This window comes from Hyperoodon ampullatus (assembly GCF_949752795.1).
Source record: "Hyperoodon ampullatus genome assembly, chromosome: 8".
NCBI lineage: Eukaryota > Metazoa > Chordata > Mammalia > Artiodactyla > Ziphiidae > Hyperoodon > Hyperoodon ampullatus.
The window spans coordinates 81,430,339-81,449,765 of record NC_136921.1 but is presented as its reverse complement, the minus strand read 5'-3'; the positions used below and the strand labels follow the sequence as shown (position 1 = coordinate 81,449,765).

The 19,427-nt window shown below is 36.7% G+C and overlaps 1 protein-coding gene across 1 annotated transcript in view; it reads left to right on the top strand.

The window, feature by feature from the left end:
• Window positions 1-19,196, top strand: part of TTC21B (tetratricopeptide repeat domain 21B) — a gene marked incomplete at its 5' end in the record, with an annotated part of 88,472 nt that extends 69,276 nt beyond the window's left edge. The window contains 7 exons of the mRNA XM_079710729.1: window positions 2,843-2,993; window positions 3,190-3,351; window positions 5,431-5,626; window positions 9,503-9,727; window positions 13,419-13,539; window positions 17,346-17,413; window positions 18,654-19,196. Of these exons, the coding sequence (XP_079566855.1) occupies window positions 2,843-2,993; window positions 3,190-3,351; window positions 5,431-5,626; window positions 9,503-9,727; window positions 13,419-13,539; window positions 17,346-17,413; window positions 18,654-18,731 (1,001 nt within the window). The 3' untranslated portion in view covers window positions 18,732-19,196. The remainder of the gene's footprint in view (window positions 1-2,842; window positions 2,994-3,189; window positions 3,352-5,430; window positions 5,627-9,502; window positions 9,728-13,418; window positions 13,540-17,345; window positions 17,414-18,653) is intronic.
• Window positions 19,197-19,427: the final 231 nt, after the last annotated feature.

The window sequence follows — 19,427 nt, the reverse complement described above, 5'->3', positions numbered from 1 at the left end:
TAAACCTTTAGCCAGACTCATTAAGAAAAAAAGGGAGAGGGCGCAAATCAATAAAATTAGAAATGAAAAAGGAGAAATTACAACGGACACCACAGAAATACAAAGGATCTTTAGAGACACTACAAGCAACTGTATGCCAACAAAATGGACAACCTGGAAGAAATGATAAACTCTTAGAAAGATACAATCCCCCAATACTGAATCAGGAAGAAATTGCAAATATGAATAGACCAATCACAAGTACTGAAATTGAAATTGTAATCAAAAAACTTCCAGCAAACAAAAGTGCAGGACCAGATGGCTTCACAGGTGAATTCTATCAAACATTTAGAGAAGACTTAACACCTATCCTTCTGAAAGTATTCCAAAATACTGCAGAGGGAGGAACCCTCCCAAACTCATTTTCTGAGGCCAGCATCATCCTGATACCAAAACCAAAGATACCAGAAAAAAAAGAAAACTGCAGGCCAGTATTACTGATGAACACAGATGCAACAACACTCAACAAAATACTAGCAAACCAAATCCAACAATACATTAAAAGGATCATACACGGGCTTCCCTGGTGGCGCAGTGGTTGAGAGTCCGCCTGCCAATGCAGGGGACACGGGTTCGTGCCCCAGTCCGGGAGGATCTCACATGCCGCGGAGCGGCTGGGCCCGGGAGCTGTGGCCGCTGAGCCTGCACATCCAGAGCCTGTGCTCCACAACGGGAGAGGCCACGGCAGTGAGAGGCCTGCGTACCACAAAAAAAAAAAAAAAAAAAAAAAAAAAAAGGATCATACACTATGATCAAGTGGGATTTCTCGCAGGGATGCAAGGATTTTTCAATGTCCGCAAATCAGTCAGTGTGATACACCATGTCAACAAACAAGAATAAAAAACCATGTCATCGTCTCAATAAATGCAGAAAAAGCTTTTGACAAAATTCAACACCAATTTATGATAAAAACTCTCCAGAAAGTGGGAATAGAGGGAACCTACCTCAACATAATAAAGGCCATATATGACAGACCTACAGCTAACATCATACTCAACGGTGAAATGCTGAAAGCATTTCCTCTAAGATCAGGAACAAGATAAGGATGTCCTCTCTTGCCACTTTTATTCAACATAGTTTTGGAAGTCCTAGCCGTGGCAATCAGAGAAGCAAATTGGAAAAGAAGTAAAACTGTCACTGTTTCCAGATGACATGATGCTCTACATAGAAAATTCTAAAGATGCCACCAGAAAACTACTTTCTGCCTCTATGAATTTGATTCCTCTAGATACCTTATACAAGTGGAATCATACAGTATTGTCCTTTTTTGTCTGGCTTATTTCACTTAATATAATGTCTTCAAGGGTTATCCATGTTGTAGCATGTCAGAATTTCCTTTTCAAGTTGAATAATATGCCATTATATGTATATATCATGTTTTGTTTATCCATGCAGCCATTGGTGGACATTTGGGTTATTTCCACCTTTGGCTACTGTGAGTAATGCTGCTGTGAACACTGGTATACAAATATCTGATTAGGTGCCTGCTTTCAGTTCTTGGGGGTATATACCCAGAAGTGGAAGTGCTGGATTGTATGGTATCTTCTCTTTTCTTGGAAAATAGAATCAGGATAAATTTCTTTTAAAAGTTTTTGTTTGTGTGTGTGTTTTAATTCTAAGAATTCACCCTATCAAAGTGAATCGAATAGCTTATATAAATAAAGATTTTTATAAATTCCCTACTATGAGTCCTGTGCTAATTGAAACTTGTGAGCCCAAATATTAATACATAAAAAACACCACTATAGAGAAATAAAATGTGAGCCGTCAATATAATAGAATATTGTGCAGTCACTAAAGTGTTTTTGAAGTCCACTTAATGACAATTGGGAAATGTTTACTATATATAACGTTGAATCAAAATCAGAACCCCAAGTGTGACTCCAACTTTGTATATATGTAAGCAACATATTTCACTGTTTACATTTAAATATTTATAGATTGATTTTTACTCATAAATATATGACAGGAAAAGTACCAAAATGTGGTAATCTCTAGTTGGTGGGAATATGAGTGATTTTTTTTCTCCTTTATACTTTTCTGTACTTTTCCAAATTTTCTAAAGTGTCCATACGTTATTTTCACTATCTTAAAATGTGTTAACATGATTCTCAAAATTTAGTATCTTAGTGATGAGAAAGAACTGAATAGAATTAGAGGAAGCCATCCTAGAAACCTGCCAGGAAATTATACCTGGGACTAAATAACTAGTTCTTTTTCCTTAGAAGATAAAATAGGATTAAAATACTGGGACTAGTATGTTTAAGGTTATAATATGGTAAGCTGGTATCGAGTGTGTTAGGTACATGTACACCTTAAGGCAAGTCTGGAGTAAAATTATTGCCCACCCTAAACAGTATCATCAACGTGTACTGTTCTCGCCCGCTTCCTAGCTGCAGTAAGTAGGAAAGCAGGTCTCAGAGGTAGACTTCTCCTGTGCAATCAAATTGATCCTCCGGAATTTTACATTTAAGAGTTTAGATTATACAGAGGCTATTTCTAGAAGGTTTTGGTCCCAGGAATGACGATTGAAAAGTAAGGCACAACAAATGTACACTTTTATAGATTTGCCTATATTGAACATTCTGTCACTGTGACCAGACCAACCCATCCCTTATCATTTGATAAATCATCCGTTGTCTGTACAGACTCTTTAGGGACTTATAACCCCTAAGGCACTAAATTTAAATTTATATTTAAATTGCACTTCATTTGAAGCAAAGTATACTTTAATGAAGTAGGATTTTAACCATCAAAGCAAAAGCTATAAAATGTCCATAACTGAAATGTTCTTTGTTTCTAGATAATTATATGACATTATCTCGTTTAATTGATCTGCTAAGAAGATGTGGAAAGCTTGAGGATGTTCCAAGATTTTTCTTAATGGCTGAGAAACGTAACTCCAGAGCAAAACTGGAGCCAGGATTTCAGTACTGTAAAGGATTATATCTTTGGTAAATTTATTGGCAAATGAATTCTACGTAATAGGTTGTTTTCCTCATTGTGACTAAAGTAGAATACACTTTGAATTTTAAAAATTCTATATTTTAAAATATAATAGTTTTATTAACAAAATAAAATAAATTATAAACGACTTAAAGTTTGTAGTTAGTGATTGCAGTAAGTGATTTTTTTTAAACATCTAACAAGGTATTCTGGAGAACCAAATGATGCCCTTCGACATTTTAATAAGGCTCGGAAAGACAGTGACTGGGGCCAAAATGCCCTTTATAATATGATAGAAATCTGTTTGAATCCAGATAATGAAACTGTTGGAGGTGAAGTATTTGAAAATCTGGATGGAGACCTGGGGTGAGTAGTATTTGACAAGTTATGCTTTTTTCCAGAAACACTTGTTGGGGATAATCAAGTATATCTTATAAAAGAGAACTAAATTCCAGGATAGCACTAATGGCAGTTTAGCGAATAAATCATAGCTGGAATAACTGTTCTCTGAAACAAGCATGACATACTTTTAGAAGGTTTTCTATATCAGAACAGACATGCTATTGAAGACACTCCCCTAATTGCTCTGTGGAAAATAGAATGAATCGTAGTGTGTGATTACCTTGGCAAAAATTGTCCGCATAATATTAATAGTAACTTCTTAACAGATGGCTCTCTGCCAGATCTTGGCTGTATACTTTATATGCATTGCCTTATTTATTCCCTTTAACAATGTGTGAAAAAGCTCCAAGTTAACCTAACGTGATGGAGTTAGAAAATGATGGAGGCAAGATTTAGACTGAGTCCTCCCTGGCCTCAGAGCACCAGCTGTTGGCCACTGTGGTGCACTGTGGGTAAGTGGTTATGCTTCTGTCAGCCTGCACTTGTTGCTCGCCCTCTCCTCAGGGTCAGGGAAGGCAGGGTGGGGAGTGTATAAGGGTGTAAGGGGAGTAGGAGAGGTCACTTCTGCCCCCAGGAGCATGCATGCAGTTTACCTGGTCGGCAAGACAGTGTCTGAAGCCATTCAATCTGCAACAAAACAGAAGTGAGTTAAATGGATATAAAGTGTTGCAGGAATTCATAGAAATCATAGTGCAGAGCAGTCGGGAAGCTGCATAGAGAAGTGGGAGAAATGCGAACCTGACTGCTGAGAGGTTTCAGTGGCACTCCTGAAGGCTTGGATTACAGAGACCATTGAAAGATTTAGAGCGGGGAAGAGGTATTTTTATTTTTGTTTGTTTTAGAAAGGTTAAGGAAACATTCTGCTTTGCAACTGTAGGCTGTCCCCATGGAAATCTTCAGCAATAGGTTGAAAACACCAAATTTGGAATATAGAACTCAGAAGGGAGGTCACAGCTTGAGATACAGATTTGGGGGATAGGTGCTCAGAGTGGGTAGTTGGAACCCCATGAATGGCCTCTTTTCGAGTAGAATGTAGTGACGGAAGTCTGAGAACTAAATTTGGGGTGTGCTAACATTTAAGGAGATTGGAGGAAGGGAGGTAAGGAAGGGCAATGACTGGTGGAAAGAGAAGGAAAACTGTAATCTTACAGAAGAGACAAAAGGAGGGGAGCTTGAAAGAAGATTACCAACAGTGTAAAATGTTTTAGAGAAGGTAAAAGCCTGAGAAGAAGATCAATAGATTTAGTGATTAGGCTTTAAGAATTTAATTTCCTTTCATTAATTGATTTATTTATACATTATATCTGGGTGTGGGTATGTATATAAGAAAATTGCTATTACACATTCAAATTATTGCACTTAAAATTTATAACCTCTTGACAAGTAAAGAATTTCTTTTCTGAGAGCCTAATAGGCAACTGGGTGAGGAACATTAAGTATACTTTATATGTCTGGCAAACTTAGATTCAAATCTATTAGCTATGTGACCTTTGGCAAATTACTTTATCTGTTGGAGCCTTGGTTTTCTCATATATAAAATGTATTCAACATACACTGAATGAAGTAACACAGTGCTTGGCACATAGGAAGTGCTTTAACAAAGTTAGTTACTTTCTGCTCCCTCCTTTTTTTTTAATTAATTATTTTTTAATTGAAGTATATAGTTGATTTACAGTATTTTATAGTCTCCCTTCTTTCTTTCGTTTTCTGAGTAGGTATGCTATTTGATAATTGTATGATTCTACTTACCCTGAATTCTAGTTTTATATTAGCTAAAATGAACACATTTACCACAGGTGGACAGTATCCAATTTTTGTTTTCAGTCTAAAGTGAATAAATGTTTAATGGTGTTTTGTTGAAGCTATGTTAGTTTTGTTTTTAAAACTGTAACTGGGCTTTACTTTGTATTAGAAGAGAATGAGTGACATTCTTCAGTAGGATTACTTTTAAATTGGTGAGAAAAATAGAAACCAATGTACCCTAATCTCAATGAATTTTACTTCATGAGTGATAGACATAAATTTATTTTTTATTGTCTACAGTAATCCAACTGAGAAGCAAGAGTCTGTGCAGTTAGCAGTGAGAACAGCAGAAAAGCTCCTTAAGGAGCTAAAACCTCAGACTGTTCAGGGTCACGTGCAGCTTCGCATAATGGAAAACTGTTGCCTAATGGCTACCAAACAGAAATCTAATGTCGAGCAGGCATTGAATACCTTCACTGAAATAGCAACGTCGGAGGTTAGTAGATTTTCTTTTTCAACTTCATGTTAGCTTTCCTTGGTGGTGTTGAAATATGTACTTTAATTAGTTATTTGTTTTCTGAAGACTGACTTCATTATTTACTATTATTAAAAATTAGATATATAGTTTGGTATGATTTTACATCATGTACCTTTGTTTGCAGAGGAGGCATTGTTACATGTTGATGTGTTGTTATGTTTATCTCTATTAGAACAGTGAGTTCTAGAGAAAGGAAATTCTGCAAGAGGGCATAAATTAATTCTCAAGGGAATGGCTTTCTCCTCTGTGTTGTTAAGTGTAGCCTAGGTTAACTTACTAAGTGAAAACAAACACCTGGCTGCCTTGATATCTCACCTTTTCACTTATGTGAACTTGAAATTTTTCCAACTCTAGAGCTAAGTGAGATCAGTACTGACAACTTATAATTCAGTCATGCAGATAATGATGTTGTTCTTTCGCGACACTGAAATCACCCCCTGTGATAATAATAATAAATATTAAATATTAAGTAATAATAAATTATTTTATTACTATTAGATCAAAGGCTTTCTCCTCTTTTCAGCCCATTCAGATCCACTGGCCTTCTCACCCTCTGGGCCTTTTATTTTTCCTTCCCTCACACAGTGCTGTATTTCTCCAATTACGTGTCATTAAGGAAGGAATTCTAGGTACCCATCCCATCAACAGTTGCTAGTAGCTAGTTCTAAGCATGCACTTGGGATTTCATGTTCTTCTACTCACTGGTGTTGTAAGCCGTGGGAGACTCATCATGTGGCGCCTCTCACAGGATGTACAGAATTTTGCTGTGTTTTCTTGTGGTTCAGAGGTCACAGCAGCAGCAGTAAATGACCAAAACCTCCTACAGTGACCCCTCCCCCCTGCCTCCCTGGACCCTGGAGGGCTTTGGAAAACCTGCAACTCCTGTTGGTGTTTGGGTACAAGTATCCATGGTGGCACTTGACCACCACTGTAAGCTGCCCTGGGGACAAAACAGCAAGGCAGCAGCCTTGCTTCCATCCTCAAGCAGAGCCCCTCTGCTGACATTGAAGTAGTGCTCAGGGTGCTCAGTTGAATTGACTGCAGCAGCAGATGGATGACAGCAGCTGACAGAACCAGAAATAGGACCGTCCTGTAAGTGTAAGAAAATCTGTAAAACATGATAAAGCACCATTGCAAGTAAGGTGTCATAGCTCCCTAATGTTGGGAAGTAACATTCTATCATGTAAGGAGAGTTTAAACTGTGAGGTTTGAGAGAGAACACTAAAAGCAGTAAGTGACATCATAGCTGTTTCCTAGAGAGACTGTGACAGTTCTTTGTTTTGCTGAGACTACATTATTTTTTTAATCATTCTTACATATGTGATTAGTAATATACGGTCCTCAAATCTGTTTACTGGCCATACTGTCCAAAGACTGATATATGAATTGAAGTTTAGTAAGTGAATTTTATCTTGCATTTTTCCCTTTTAACTCATAGGCTGCATATATTAAATATAATGAATATTCATTAAGTAACCAGTGGGTGCTGAGCATAGTCGGAATCACAAAGATAAACCACATATAGACCCTTTCTTCAAGTTTCTCGTAGTCTAGGGAAGATGAGACACGATACTGAGTGTAATGCAAAGCAAAATCTGTTACATTCTGTCCTAAAGTTGCAAATAACAGTGCTGTAGGACTGGGGCTCCCAAGCCCCAGGCCGGGGACCGTCCCGGGCCTGTTAGGAACCGGACCAGCCGGCAGGAGGGGAGCAGCGGGCGAGTGAGCGAAGCTTCATCTGCCGCTCCCCATGGCTCACGTTACTGCCTGAACCATCCCCCCCGCCTGCCCCCCGCCCGTGGAAAAATTGACTTCCAGGAAACTGGTCCCTGGTGCCAAAAAGGTTGGGGACCACTGCTGTAGGAGATAGTATAAGGAGAGCTGAGAGACCCTTTCCATGGAAGAAGGTATGATTTAAGAAGAACCAGGGTAAATTGCATTTTCACAGGCAGAGTTGGAGGAAGTGCATTCTAAGTTAAGGGAAAAATGTGAACAAAGGCAGAGAGGCATCGAAGCATAGGGTAGATTCACAGCACTATGTGGCCTTCAGATTGATTGAGACATGACAGGAAGACATGGGAGGAACCAGTGGAAGAAGCATTAAACCCAAGCTAAAATGTTTCCACTTCCTTTCTTCCCCTCACCTTGAACCATAAAGGTACACTATTTATAATAGAGCTGTATTGTCTTTTGTGATGTAAAGTTGTTGCAGTTCAGAGTGACAGAGAGAGAAAAGCTGGCTGAACATCTTAGGATGTCTGCACCAGAAAAGGCATCATGGGCCTAGTGCAGGGGTTAGAATGCAAGTCTGCAGTCTTAGAAACCATTCTTCAGTTCACTCAGGAGTGATGTCAAGCTGTGAGGAATTGATTCATTCTAATCAAACTCAAAGTGTGTGATTTTTAAATCAGGGAGTTTATTTTTTAAATGTACAGTGTGAGATATTTTTAGTATGTGAATAGGTCTGGACATTTTTCCAGGACCCTTCTCTTCTTGGGCTGTCCTAGGATCTGGCTGACGAATGCATAGTAGGTCTGTATTTTGTTTCCTCTCTAGCCCTCCTGGGATGGGGGATACCGTTCAATAATTAATAATATCCCACACGTCTTCAAAATCTACTACCAAATTGGTTGTATTTGGCATTCAAATAAAAAAGTGTCTGCCATTCCTTAATCAGGAGAACAAATTACATATTGGGAGTTTATTGATAGACATAAAATTAGACCCAAGGAAGTTTTATATTCCTACAAACCGTGTTCATCAAACTCTAGTGAATTGCCCTTCTCTATTCCAGGGTTATTTCTGACTTCCAACCATGATCAATCAGTGTTGGACATTGAACTTTTTAGCACTCTACTCTCCTTTTGTTCCTTATTAGTTACTGAAACTTGCTATCTTACAGTGCACCTTTATTATAGTCATGATATTATAATTTCTACATCACAGTTTCTCATCTTTTATTTATATTTTAAATGGAAGTCTTTCTCTTTATAAAAGCATCACAGTCCCTCTGCTGAAATTTGAGAAGCACTTTATCTTTTTCAGATACATACACATAACTGCTTAGGTATGTTAGTTTTCTGGATAGATCGCTAATGGTCTCCATTTTATACCAATTCTTAATAGCTTGTTAGTTTCACAGAGTGACATTTTCTGACTCTGAGCTCTGTCTAAAAGAATATCATCTTTTATAGTTACAATCAAGGAGCTGCAGACTCCAAATCTAAAAGCATAGTTTAAGGCATGAGTTTATTTCATATAGTTTCCAAATGATTAATTAATTGCATGCCTTATTTATAACATTTCATTGACCAAACCTTATTGGGAGAAGAGGCTTTTGAATAAAATGAAAAGGGAGGAGGAAAAGAGCAATAGAAGTCAGTATAGATAAGGAATATCATTTGCAGGTAAATCATTCTGTTATTCCTGTTTTATAGGTGAAAGAACTAAGGAGCCAGAATGCTGAATCTGAAACATAAATGTTCAGTTAGGACTACAATGAGATAGAATTTTATGTTTTCTGTTTCTGTACAAAACCAAAACAACCAGTCAGTCTCATTAAAGAACAAGTTTTCCTAATTGTCTGGAATTGCGTGGTTACCGCACCTGCATTCTTACTGAACTACCTGGACCAGATGGTTCCTCCTGGTAGCCTGAGGTTACTGGATGTGTTACATAATGACCATATCACAGTATTTAAGTGAAGCCAGCAATTGAATCCACAGGCCAGTCCTTATATTATGTAGCACTTGCTACTTTCCATGTGTTTTTCTTTTAAACATGGCACATTTATGTTTGTGTATCTGGGGGGTCTCAACTCTTGTTTCCTCATAGAAGGATCATATTCCAGCACTTTTGGGAATGGCAACAGCTTATATGATCTTGAAACAAACTCCACGAGCCCGAAACCAGCTGAAAAGGATTGCAAAAATGAACTGGAATCCTATTGATGCTGAGGACTTTGAGAGGAGTTGGCTGCTGCTTGCTGATATTTATATTCAATCAGCAAAGTACGACATGGCAGAAGAGCTGTTAAAAAGGTGCCTGCGTCATAATAGGGTAGGTGACTGAGGAGTGAAAAATAATTGGTAGCCTTTGTTGCATAAGCTTTCTATATAGGTTTTTATAGAGTGTTGGTCCATTTCTAGGGATTTGTGTGTTTTTAGAGAATTAAATGTTTGTTTTTACCACAATCAGGAAATAAACATAAGTAATAAAAAAGAAGCCATTTGCCCTTGAAAATAAAGAAAGAGAGATTGCAGTTTCAAGTTTCAGCTGTGGTTTGCCCTACTTACAGAAAGTGTTTTGGAATGTCAAGCATTTGCCTGTGATTATCCATCTCATCCCAGAACTAATGAAAGTTGCAGAAGAGCATTAATTGCGGACGTCTGTCCCTCCTGTTAAATATTCCTGATGAACTGACTGCAGCTGCATGTTGTTTTCACATTATTAGAATCCACTCTGCATAATATATTTTGTAGGAAAGAGTGTTTTAAGCATTTAATTTGATTTGTTTAATGAAAAGTCCGTATCTTAGGTATAAAACTGAAAATCTTCAAGGCCTTAAAATTTAAGGCTCTTTACTAACAGTGCATTTTGGTATTTAATTGCCCAGAAAAGGATGTCTTTTTATAACATGTTTTAAGTTAAGAATTTGTTACTATTTATTGAGAAATATTGTGCTCAACTTAGAAACTTGAGGATATTTATCTTTATAGAGTCTTATCAGTTACTTCAAAATCTTAATCACAGCAAATCTATGTTTTATTCCCTTTGAGCCAGTTAGATTACAAAATAGATCATTTGTTTTTCAAAGAGGAGTCATGATCGTCTAATACTATTAAGTTATTTTCTTGGGGACTTTAAAAACCTAAAATATCAAGCCATTTATCAGTTTATGTAATTATACATGTAATTTAAGTTACATTGGCCTTAAAAAACAGAATACTTATTAATAGGCTCTGAAAAATCTAAACTGCCAAATAACTAACCCTTACATGCCTAATCTAGGATTAAGCAAGATTTCATGGGAATTAAGGTTTCAGTGCAGATAGAATTTCAATTTGCCAGAATGCAGACAGCAATACATTGCATGGTTGAACATGACGGCTGCTTTAGAGGCATCAGCCCTACTGCTTAGGCATGACAATATTGGAAGCATGAATTCAGGAACCAGAGCTTAGAAACTTTGAATTATATAATTAAAAAATGGAGATCATCCAGATCTGAGGCAGGAAATGTGCAAGATGACACTAGACCATCTTGTCATACCAGATGGCAAGGAAGCTATCAGTGATAATTGGAGTCATGTCAGGGACTCAAGAGCCAACTTGAGGACACTCCCACTAGCCAAAGTTGAGACACTTTAGATATCAGTAATAACTGCATTGAGTTGGAACACACCATATATGTCTAAGTCCATGAGTTTACAAAGATCCAAAAAAAAATAACCCTAATTGGTCACCACTGAAATATGCTAGTAAACTGACTTATTTCTAAAGCTGGCAAATAAAGGGAAAGAATTAAGCATCTATCCTGCCTTTTCTGTATGAAAAATACTGCTGGGAAACAAAATAGTGGAGAAGGAGATGTTTCTCATTATAGATGTTTTCCAGCTAATAAATGAAGAAAGAATGATAGAATGTCACTATTTTCCAACCATGATGAATTAATGAATGGGTATAACATCGCAAGACATTACGTGCCACGTGATGGAAGAACACACCATCTATGAGAGGGTCAGAGTGGGGTGACACAGGTGAAACACTCCAGGTCTGAAATTTAAAGGCGCACTTAAAATCTCAGTAATTATCAGGACTTCCCTGGTGGTGCAATGGCTAAGGCTCCATGCTCCCAGTGCAGGGGGCCTGGGTTTGATCCCTGGTCAGGGAACTAGCTCCCACATGCTGCTACTAAGAGTTCACATGCTGCAACTAAAAAAAAAAGGATCCTGCATGCCACAACTAAAAAGATCCCACATGCTGCAATGAAGATCCTGCACCAGCAACAAAGATCCCACATGCTGCAACTAAGACCCGGTGCAGCCAAATAAATAAATAAATAAATAAATAAATAAATAAAATGTAAAATCTCAGTGATTATCTTAGTTAACTGATGCTGCTATAACAAAGTACCATAGATTGGGTGGCTTATAAACACCAGAAATTTATCAATATTTCTCACAGTTCTAGACGCTGGAAGTCTAAGATTAGGGTGCCAGCATGGTTGGGTTGTAGTGATAACCCTCTTCCTGGTTGCAGACTAATGAGTTCTCACTGTGTTCTCACATGGCAGAAAAAGAGGGCAAGGGAGTTCTCTGGGGTCCCTTTTATAAGGTCACTAATCCCATTCAGGAGGGCTCCACCCAAATGACCTGTTCACCTCCCCAAAGTGTCACCTCCTAATACCATCACATTGGATGCTAGGATTTCAACATATGAATTTGGGGGAACATAAACACTCAGTCCAATGTAGTAATCAGGATGAATGACATTTAATGCAATATTTTTTTAACAAAGTATCAAAAGGTAAAACAGGTAGGATCTTACAGTGCTGTGCTGAGCTATATTGAAGCCTGAAGCAAAAAGGGAAAATATGTGCCCTGATCCATGTTTGTGTGTATTTTTTAATGGTTAATAGTTTTCGTGAAAATATTAGTGATGTATCTTCTTGCATTAAAGTAAGGAAAGTAAAATTATGATAAATAGAAAAAATATTCAAACTTAAAATAATGCAGTGAATTTTAATATACCTACTTTTCTATTTTTTTAAATTAATACTCTGGGAAAAAATAGCAATTAAAAAATACCTAAAAACATGTATACAGCATTGTGCATTTTTGCTTTTTCATAAGGAGCAGTGTGACTCGGTTGAGCACTGATCTATGAAGTAAGTAGTTTCACCTCTTTCCCCTCAAGTCAAAATCGGATACAAACCTCTAGATCTAATACAATTTCCAGGAAATATTAATGACATAGGAATACATTATATAACTACTATAAGGATGCACTCACCTAAATCTGGGCTGTGAGAAACTCTAGGATGAACATTCTTGTTTCTTCTACATTTAATTGCAAGGAAAGAGACAGAGAGGAGACTTCTAGATCAAAAGGAAGTTTAGGGACATTTCAACCAGTCACAGTGTGTGGCCCTTATTTGAATCCTCATCCTAACATGCAAACAAAAAAGTATGTTAAGACTATTTGAAATTTGAATAGTGACTGGATATTTGGTGATATCAAGGAGTTGTTACATTTTAGGTGTGATAATTTGTGGTTATGTTGAAAGAAAGTCCTTATTTTTAAAGAGGCATACTAAAATATTTATGGATGAAATGATGTAGTATCTGAGAGTTTTTTATCTGGTAATACAGAAGGACAAGTGTATGGAGTAGTGAAACAGTATCAGTCAGGAGTTCATTGTTGAAGACATGGGTTCAGGGGGTCCATCATACTGTAATTTCTATATGTGTTAGAATTATTTGTAATAAAACATGTACATGTATATGTATAAAACATCTCCTTCCCTCTCACCCAAAAATCCTGATTCTGTAGGTTTGAGATAGGGGCTTGGCATCAGAATCCTTTTTTAAGTCCCATAGATGTTTGGATTGCATAGCCAAGGTTGAAAACCACTGTTTTATGTGCCATTTAAATGAGTTAATGTGGTTGACCTCTATAGTCCTAAGCACTCCATAAAATCTTAGTGATATCAAGTATAATCTGTTGATACATCTTGCATTTTTCTTCAGTCTTGCTGCAAAGCTTATGAATATATGGGATACATTATGGAAAAAGAGCAAGCATATACAGACGCTGCCTTAAACTATGAGATGGCATGGAAACATGGCAATCAGACAAATCCAGCAGTAGGTGAGTTTAAAATTTAGACACCAGGTTTTCACAGGAAACGTGGGTTTTATATGTAAATCTTCATTTAAACGCATTTGTTTTTTCTCTTTAAAGACAAAATACACATTAATAGCCAACATCCTTTGTCGGACCTTCTGAAAAATAAATTTTATATTTATAATAGATTATTAGCTACTAAGTTATTAGGTGTAGTTTCCTGAGATTCAAACTCCACCTCAGTCGCCTTAAAGGACATCGATCTAATTCTGTCCCTTCTTTCCCTTCACCCTCTAATTCCAGAAGGGTGATGCTGTGGGGGGAAGGTGTTCCATTGTGAAGGAAGTGGGAAGACATTGCATCAAATCAAGTCCTCCTGGTTTCTTTACTGCAGAACTTCTCAAAGCCTCTAAACCCTAATATATACTGTGATGGGTATCACAGAGGGGACATGTTTCCCACAGTAATTTGACTACGGAACTTTTTTTTTCCCTTGAGCATCTCTAAACGTCATCTGGTTCCAGTGGTAGACCATTGATTTGAGGAAGGCTAGTCTTCAGGATCCCCAACAGATGGGCAGCATCTGGAATATACTTAGTGACTCCTGTCTCCCACAGTGTGAGGGAGCTCCTCCCCAGGCCTCTCTTTCTTTGTGTTGCGCTGAAATAGGCTTCATCGACACTGCCCTGTCTGTTCTCTGGAGCAACCCACAGAGTCCTTCCGCCCTTATACATAATGGCCTTCTAATTGCAAACTCTGTCATGTCTCTCCTCAGTTTCTCTCCAAAGCATCCTCAGGTGCTTGTCCATTCTTGCTTCCAAGTCTTTCACCCTCCTTGCTGTCTCCTGCAAACTCTCAAATAGTATTTCCCCAAACTTTGCTTTGGAATACTGGGTGAGATATTAATAGTTATTTCTTTAAAACAGAGAGTTGAGCGTGAGGAGATTAGGTTCCATGGCCAAATAGGTTTCGAAAAGGCAAGTTTATTTGCCCACGTCCCTCTTGACCTGTTGTGCCAGAAATGAACAAGTTCTTAAGTATGATTTAAGAACGAATTGTATGTATAATGAAGCTATGTTTTTAAATTAGGCATTTAGTAGTTGGTAGTTCAACCTAAGATGGCATCTGTCTTTTTTAGCAGCCGTGGCACAGTGATGACTCAGATTTAATCTGCAGTCAGATTGGTCATCTTTAGACTTACTGCTGTCAGTTCAGGACTTCCCCTACCTTGTATTTTTCTGAGGTCTGTTATTTTACTAGACTTGTATAGAGCACAGGAACTAATGCTTCCTTCTCAGGTATTGTGCATCTTACAGAATAAAATCAGCTTGTAAAATGAACATTCCTTAAAATCCTTAAAATATATTTAATTTTGGTGCTTTATTCCCCAGAAAGAATACAGTTAGAAGCTCAGTTATTTGAATACTCTGTTCCTTGGAAGACCAGCAGATAGATTTCAAGTCAGTAGTTCCTTCACTGTGTTATCTTTGTGTTTTATAGGTGATTTTTTCAGTTCCTCTGACTTCTCCTTAGTAGGCATTTCTCTGAGGCTCTAAATTAATTCTCACAGTTTCTTCCTTAAGATTATCATTGCATCCAGTACCCCCAGCCTGCCTGGCCAAGTTAATGATGCATTTATTTCACTTTTTCACTTGTCAGGAAATCCTTTAAATCATGGTTGTTCTTTTCATAGGATTCAGGCGTGAGTACTGTAACTGTGAAAGGCACCAGAAACTGAGATCCACTGAGAGGAGAACACAGTCACGTTTCTCCCTTCACAGTCATTCCCAGGTTACGTGACAGTCACTAGGCTGTTCACGTTGTTCGTGTTCATGAGCACACTCTCTCTCTCTCCCCCGTTTTTTTTCCTGATTACAAAGAGTTGAATTCTTAGAAGCCTGACAGGTGTCATGCAGCTGCGGTACACGTATTCTTTGCCATTTCTAGCTCTTCATTTCCTCTCTAAAGTTTTTTGAAGGAAATGATCTATCAGGTTTCTTTCAATATGAAAACTTTGTGCTTCTAATTTAGTGTTTACACAGAAAAAAATGCTAATATTTGTGTGGTACTCAAATTTTTAAAAGCATTTCACAAGTATTTCATTTGATCTTTAAACTTACACTAAAAGCAGAGTTATCCTTCCATTTTTGGATGAGGAAACTTGAAATTGACAGCTCAGGTGACTTGTCTAAGGTCTCAAAGCTAGTCAGGAAGCCAGAAACCAAAAGTTAAGTCTAGGTTTTTTTGGCTCTAGTTTCCATGTTTGGCATGACATCTTAAGTTGTTTTCCTTTTTAAATGTCCTTTTAAATGTTCCTTTTTTTTTTTTTTTCAGTGCTTAACAGTGGCTTTATTAGGTGAATGCTTGAAAGTATTCAACATTAAATTCAGTTTACTTCACATGTTTGCAAACACATCATTAGCAATTCTTAACTATTTCAAATCAACTAATTTGAAGTACAGAAGGCTTGTTTTCAAATAACTCTTCTGAGGTGACACTAAGACTGAAAGAAACCTATGACTTGAGTCCAGGTCTCTAATAAACTCTATTTATTAATCTGTTTTATAATTATTTTCTAATGATATCAAGTTTACCTCTCCGACACTTATTGTTTTCATCTTGGACATTTCTCATTTGTGTGTGTGTGTGTGTGTGTGTGTGTGTGTGTGTGTGTGTGTGTCGAATACAATGAATTTTAGATAATTCCTTTTCCTTTTTGCTACCATATGATTGCATTAGCCAGCAGTTCTTTTAAAACATTGTTTTGAAATTCTAAAAACTTGCTTTGGTACTTTGATTAAAGCCTAAGAGCAGCATTCAGATTTCCCTTTTTCATATTTCTAAATGGTAAAGCAAGATATTTAATTTATTAGTTACATATTATTTTACATTGTGTTATATCTTATTTATTGAGTCCACTTTTTTTGTCTTTTCCTTAGTTTGCTTACTATTATGGCATCGTTACAGAACAACAGTCGGTTAAGAATGTCTTAAAACTTTCTTCTAAATTGTCAGTATTTGAAATGTGACATTTCAGTATCAGTAACTGTGGTACTTGTTACTCATCGCTGATGTGGCTTATCTAATGACTCACCCAGTGTCTTCTGAGCCGCTCTCCCCCCTGCTCTGTGCTCCACTCGTGCACTCCAGGTCCATTTGGTTGCTATGTCTCCCTCTATCACTGGCCTTTCCGTGTGCAGTTTTTGCCTAACAGTGTCCTTGCTTCCCACCCCCTTGGCCTACATTATGCCTCTTCCTTCAGATTTCAGACCTTGCCTGACTCCCACCCCCTCCCCAACCAGGTTTCTTATTACAGTGCTCTTGGCCTGTACCTTTATTTCATAGCATTTATCTCAGTTTTGAAATTATTCATGTACTTACATAATTACTTAAATAAGGTACTTTCTTTCCTAATGGAATGTAAACCTCATGACTGAAGGAACCAGTTTGCCTGACTTGTTAAATAAATCTGTACTGTATAAATGAATAGCTGTGTTATCATTTACTGCCCTATGGTGAGTTTTTACCATAATCTGAAACAAATGGGACTTTTCTAGTAAGTTGCAAAACCACATTTGTGGGATGGCCGGCCATCTTTTAAGCCAACTGTGGTCCTTTGTTACAACTCTATTTTCTTTCCTACCTGTTCTCCGTTTATGCCACTCCACCTTCTATTATCTTATCATTTCTACCATAGTACAGTCACCAGCCTCCACTAAGAGTTCTCTAATATTAGAGTAAGCAAACAAAGGAGGAGGCCAAGAAAGGTCATATTAACAGTATGCTCTATAAATAGTACTGTATCATTGTTGGTTTTTTTGTCTTTACAGGATACAAACTGGCATTTAATTACTTAAAAGCAAAAAGATATGTGGATGCAATTGACGTATGTCACCAGGTAAAACTTAAATTTAGATTTCTTAAAATTTTTCAGATGCACTATTTCCTACTTTTAATATCAAGATGTACATGAATAGAGATAGAAGACATCATATTTTGGTTAAATGACTCATCAAATATATCTGGGAGATACTACCACTTTTCAAAGTTTAGAAAATAAAGTTTACTTAAATTGAAAAAACATATGTTTTTAATTGGGCTCAAATAATAAAATATTTATGTCAATTTAAAGAAAGAGGCTAGAGAAGCATGTTAAATAAAACTTAATCCTTAAGTCAGAAGATATCTCAGGATTATTATAGATTCTCCACGTCACTGTTCTGAATAGAAGTTCTTATGTATGTGTCTAAGTCTTTGGTTATTAGAGGATTCAGATTTATAAATTAAAGAGGTATTTTTGTCATTTAAAAGTCATTCAATTACTCTTCTGGAATTGATTCCTGACTAAATGATCCCTTGTTAAAGTGACAAATATTTAAGTTGCAGTTTTGGAATTTGCAGTTTCTTTATATACATTGTCACATTGATATTCCATATAAGGTATTTTACTAAACATTGTTGGGAGCTCCAAGAAAAGCTCCTTAGCAGAGAATTATGTAACGTGCTTTATCCCGGATAGCTGTGTGAGCATCATTATAGTAAATACTTGGCCCCAGCGATTGCTATTGATTACTGAGTCTCTGTGTAAGGCAGCATTTCACATTAAGGTTAAGGTTGTACATTAATGTAAGGTTATACGTTAGAATCATTTGTGGAGGGTTTTTTGTTTTTTTTTTTAATGAATTTCCCCTACTCCTAGACTCAGTAGACCTGGAAATTTGTATGTTTCAAAATCATTCCAGGCAAATCTGATGTGTGCTCCTGGGTAAAAATAACTAAGGGTTTATTAAATATCATGCATAAATAGCTAATTTTTTAAAAGTATCTTAAATCATTGATACATAATTGTTTTCTGTAACTGATCTATTAAGGAAATAATTATATTTGTTGTATTTTCCACGTGTAGTATTATATTCTACCTTTTTCATTTAATTGTTGTTAATAGAAATGAGTCATCATGTCACACGCATCTCAGATATCACCTTTAAAAAGTGTTGTTAAATTTGTAGTATTAATATAATGAAATCTCAACTGTAATGCTGTTTCTAGTAAGTTTCGTGACTCCCCAGTTCTTGATAATGAATTACAAGTTCTTATGCTTTTGTTTTGTTTTTTTGTTTGTGGGTGTGTTTTTGCAGGTTCTCGAAGCACATCCAACTTACCCCAAAATCAGAAAGGATATACTTGATAAGGCTCGTACATCTTTAAGACCTTGAAAATTATTTTAGCTTTTTTAAGAAAGAAATGAAAAGAATCTGAGTTCTTCCAGTTCAAAATAGGTTTAAGCTAATACTTTGTAATAGAAAGCATACTTTTCTTTCTCCAGCAGAGGCTGCTATTGTATATAAAGAGAAACACTGTTAAATGGATGTCTTCTGACAGAGAAGGTGAATGAGAGCTGGTTTATTTAATTGACTCTCTTGATTAGGTGCAGATTTGGTGACTCTGTGGTAAAGATTATAACCCGTTTCTATAAAAAATATTTTGTTAAAATCTTGGTAGTTAAGTATCCTATATCTTTTCTAAGGAACATTAGTTGTTTCTTTCAGGAAATACATTTACAATATTGTTGTTCTCTGGTAAACATTTTTGTGATAGTCTCTGTTATTTCAAAGGTTTGAGTAAATTTCCCTGTAAATATTTATGAAAAAGAAAATATATTTTTTAATAAAGATTTTATAAATTTATGATTTGTATTCCTCTTGAAACTCAAAAGACATGGTGAGTTTTGCAAAACCAGGGTAGGCTCCCCATCTTAATGCGTAGTATTACAGAAAATGTGGCTTTCCTAGAAAAATCTTTGTGGAAAAGTATAAAGAGTGTGTGTGTTTTCCCTTCTCTGTTGAACTGATTCTTCCTGCTCCCAATGTCTATGTGATCCTTTTAAGAAATAACCAGTACCTGAAATTAGT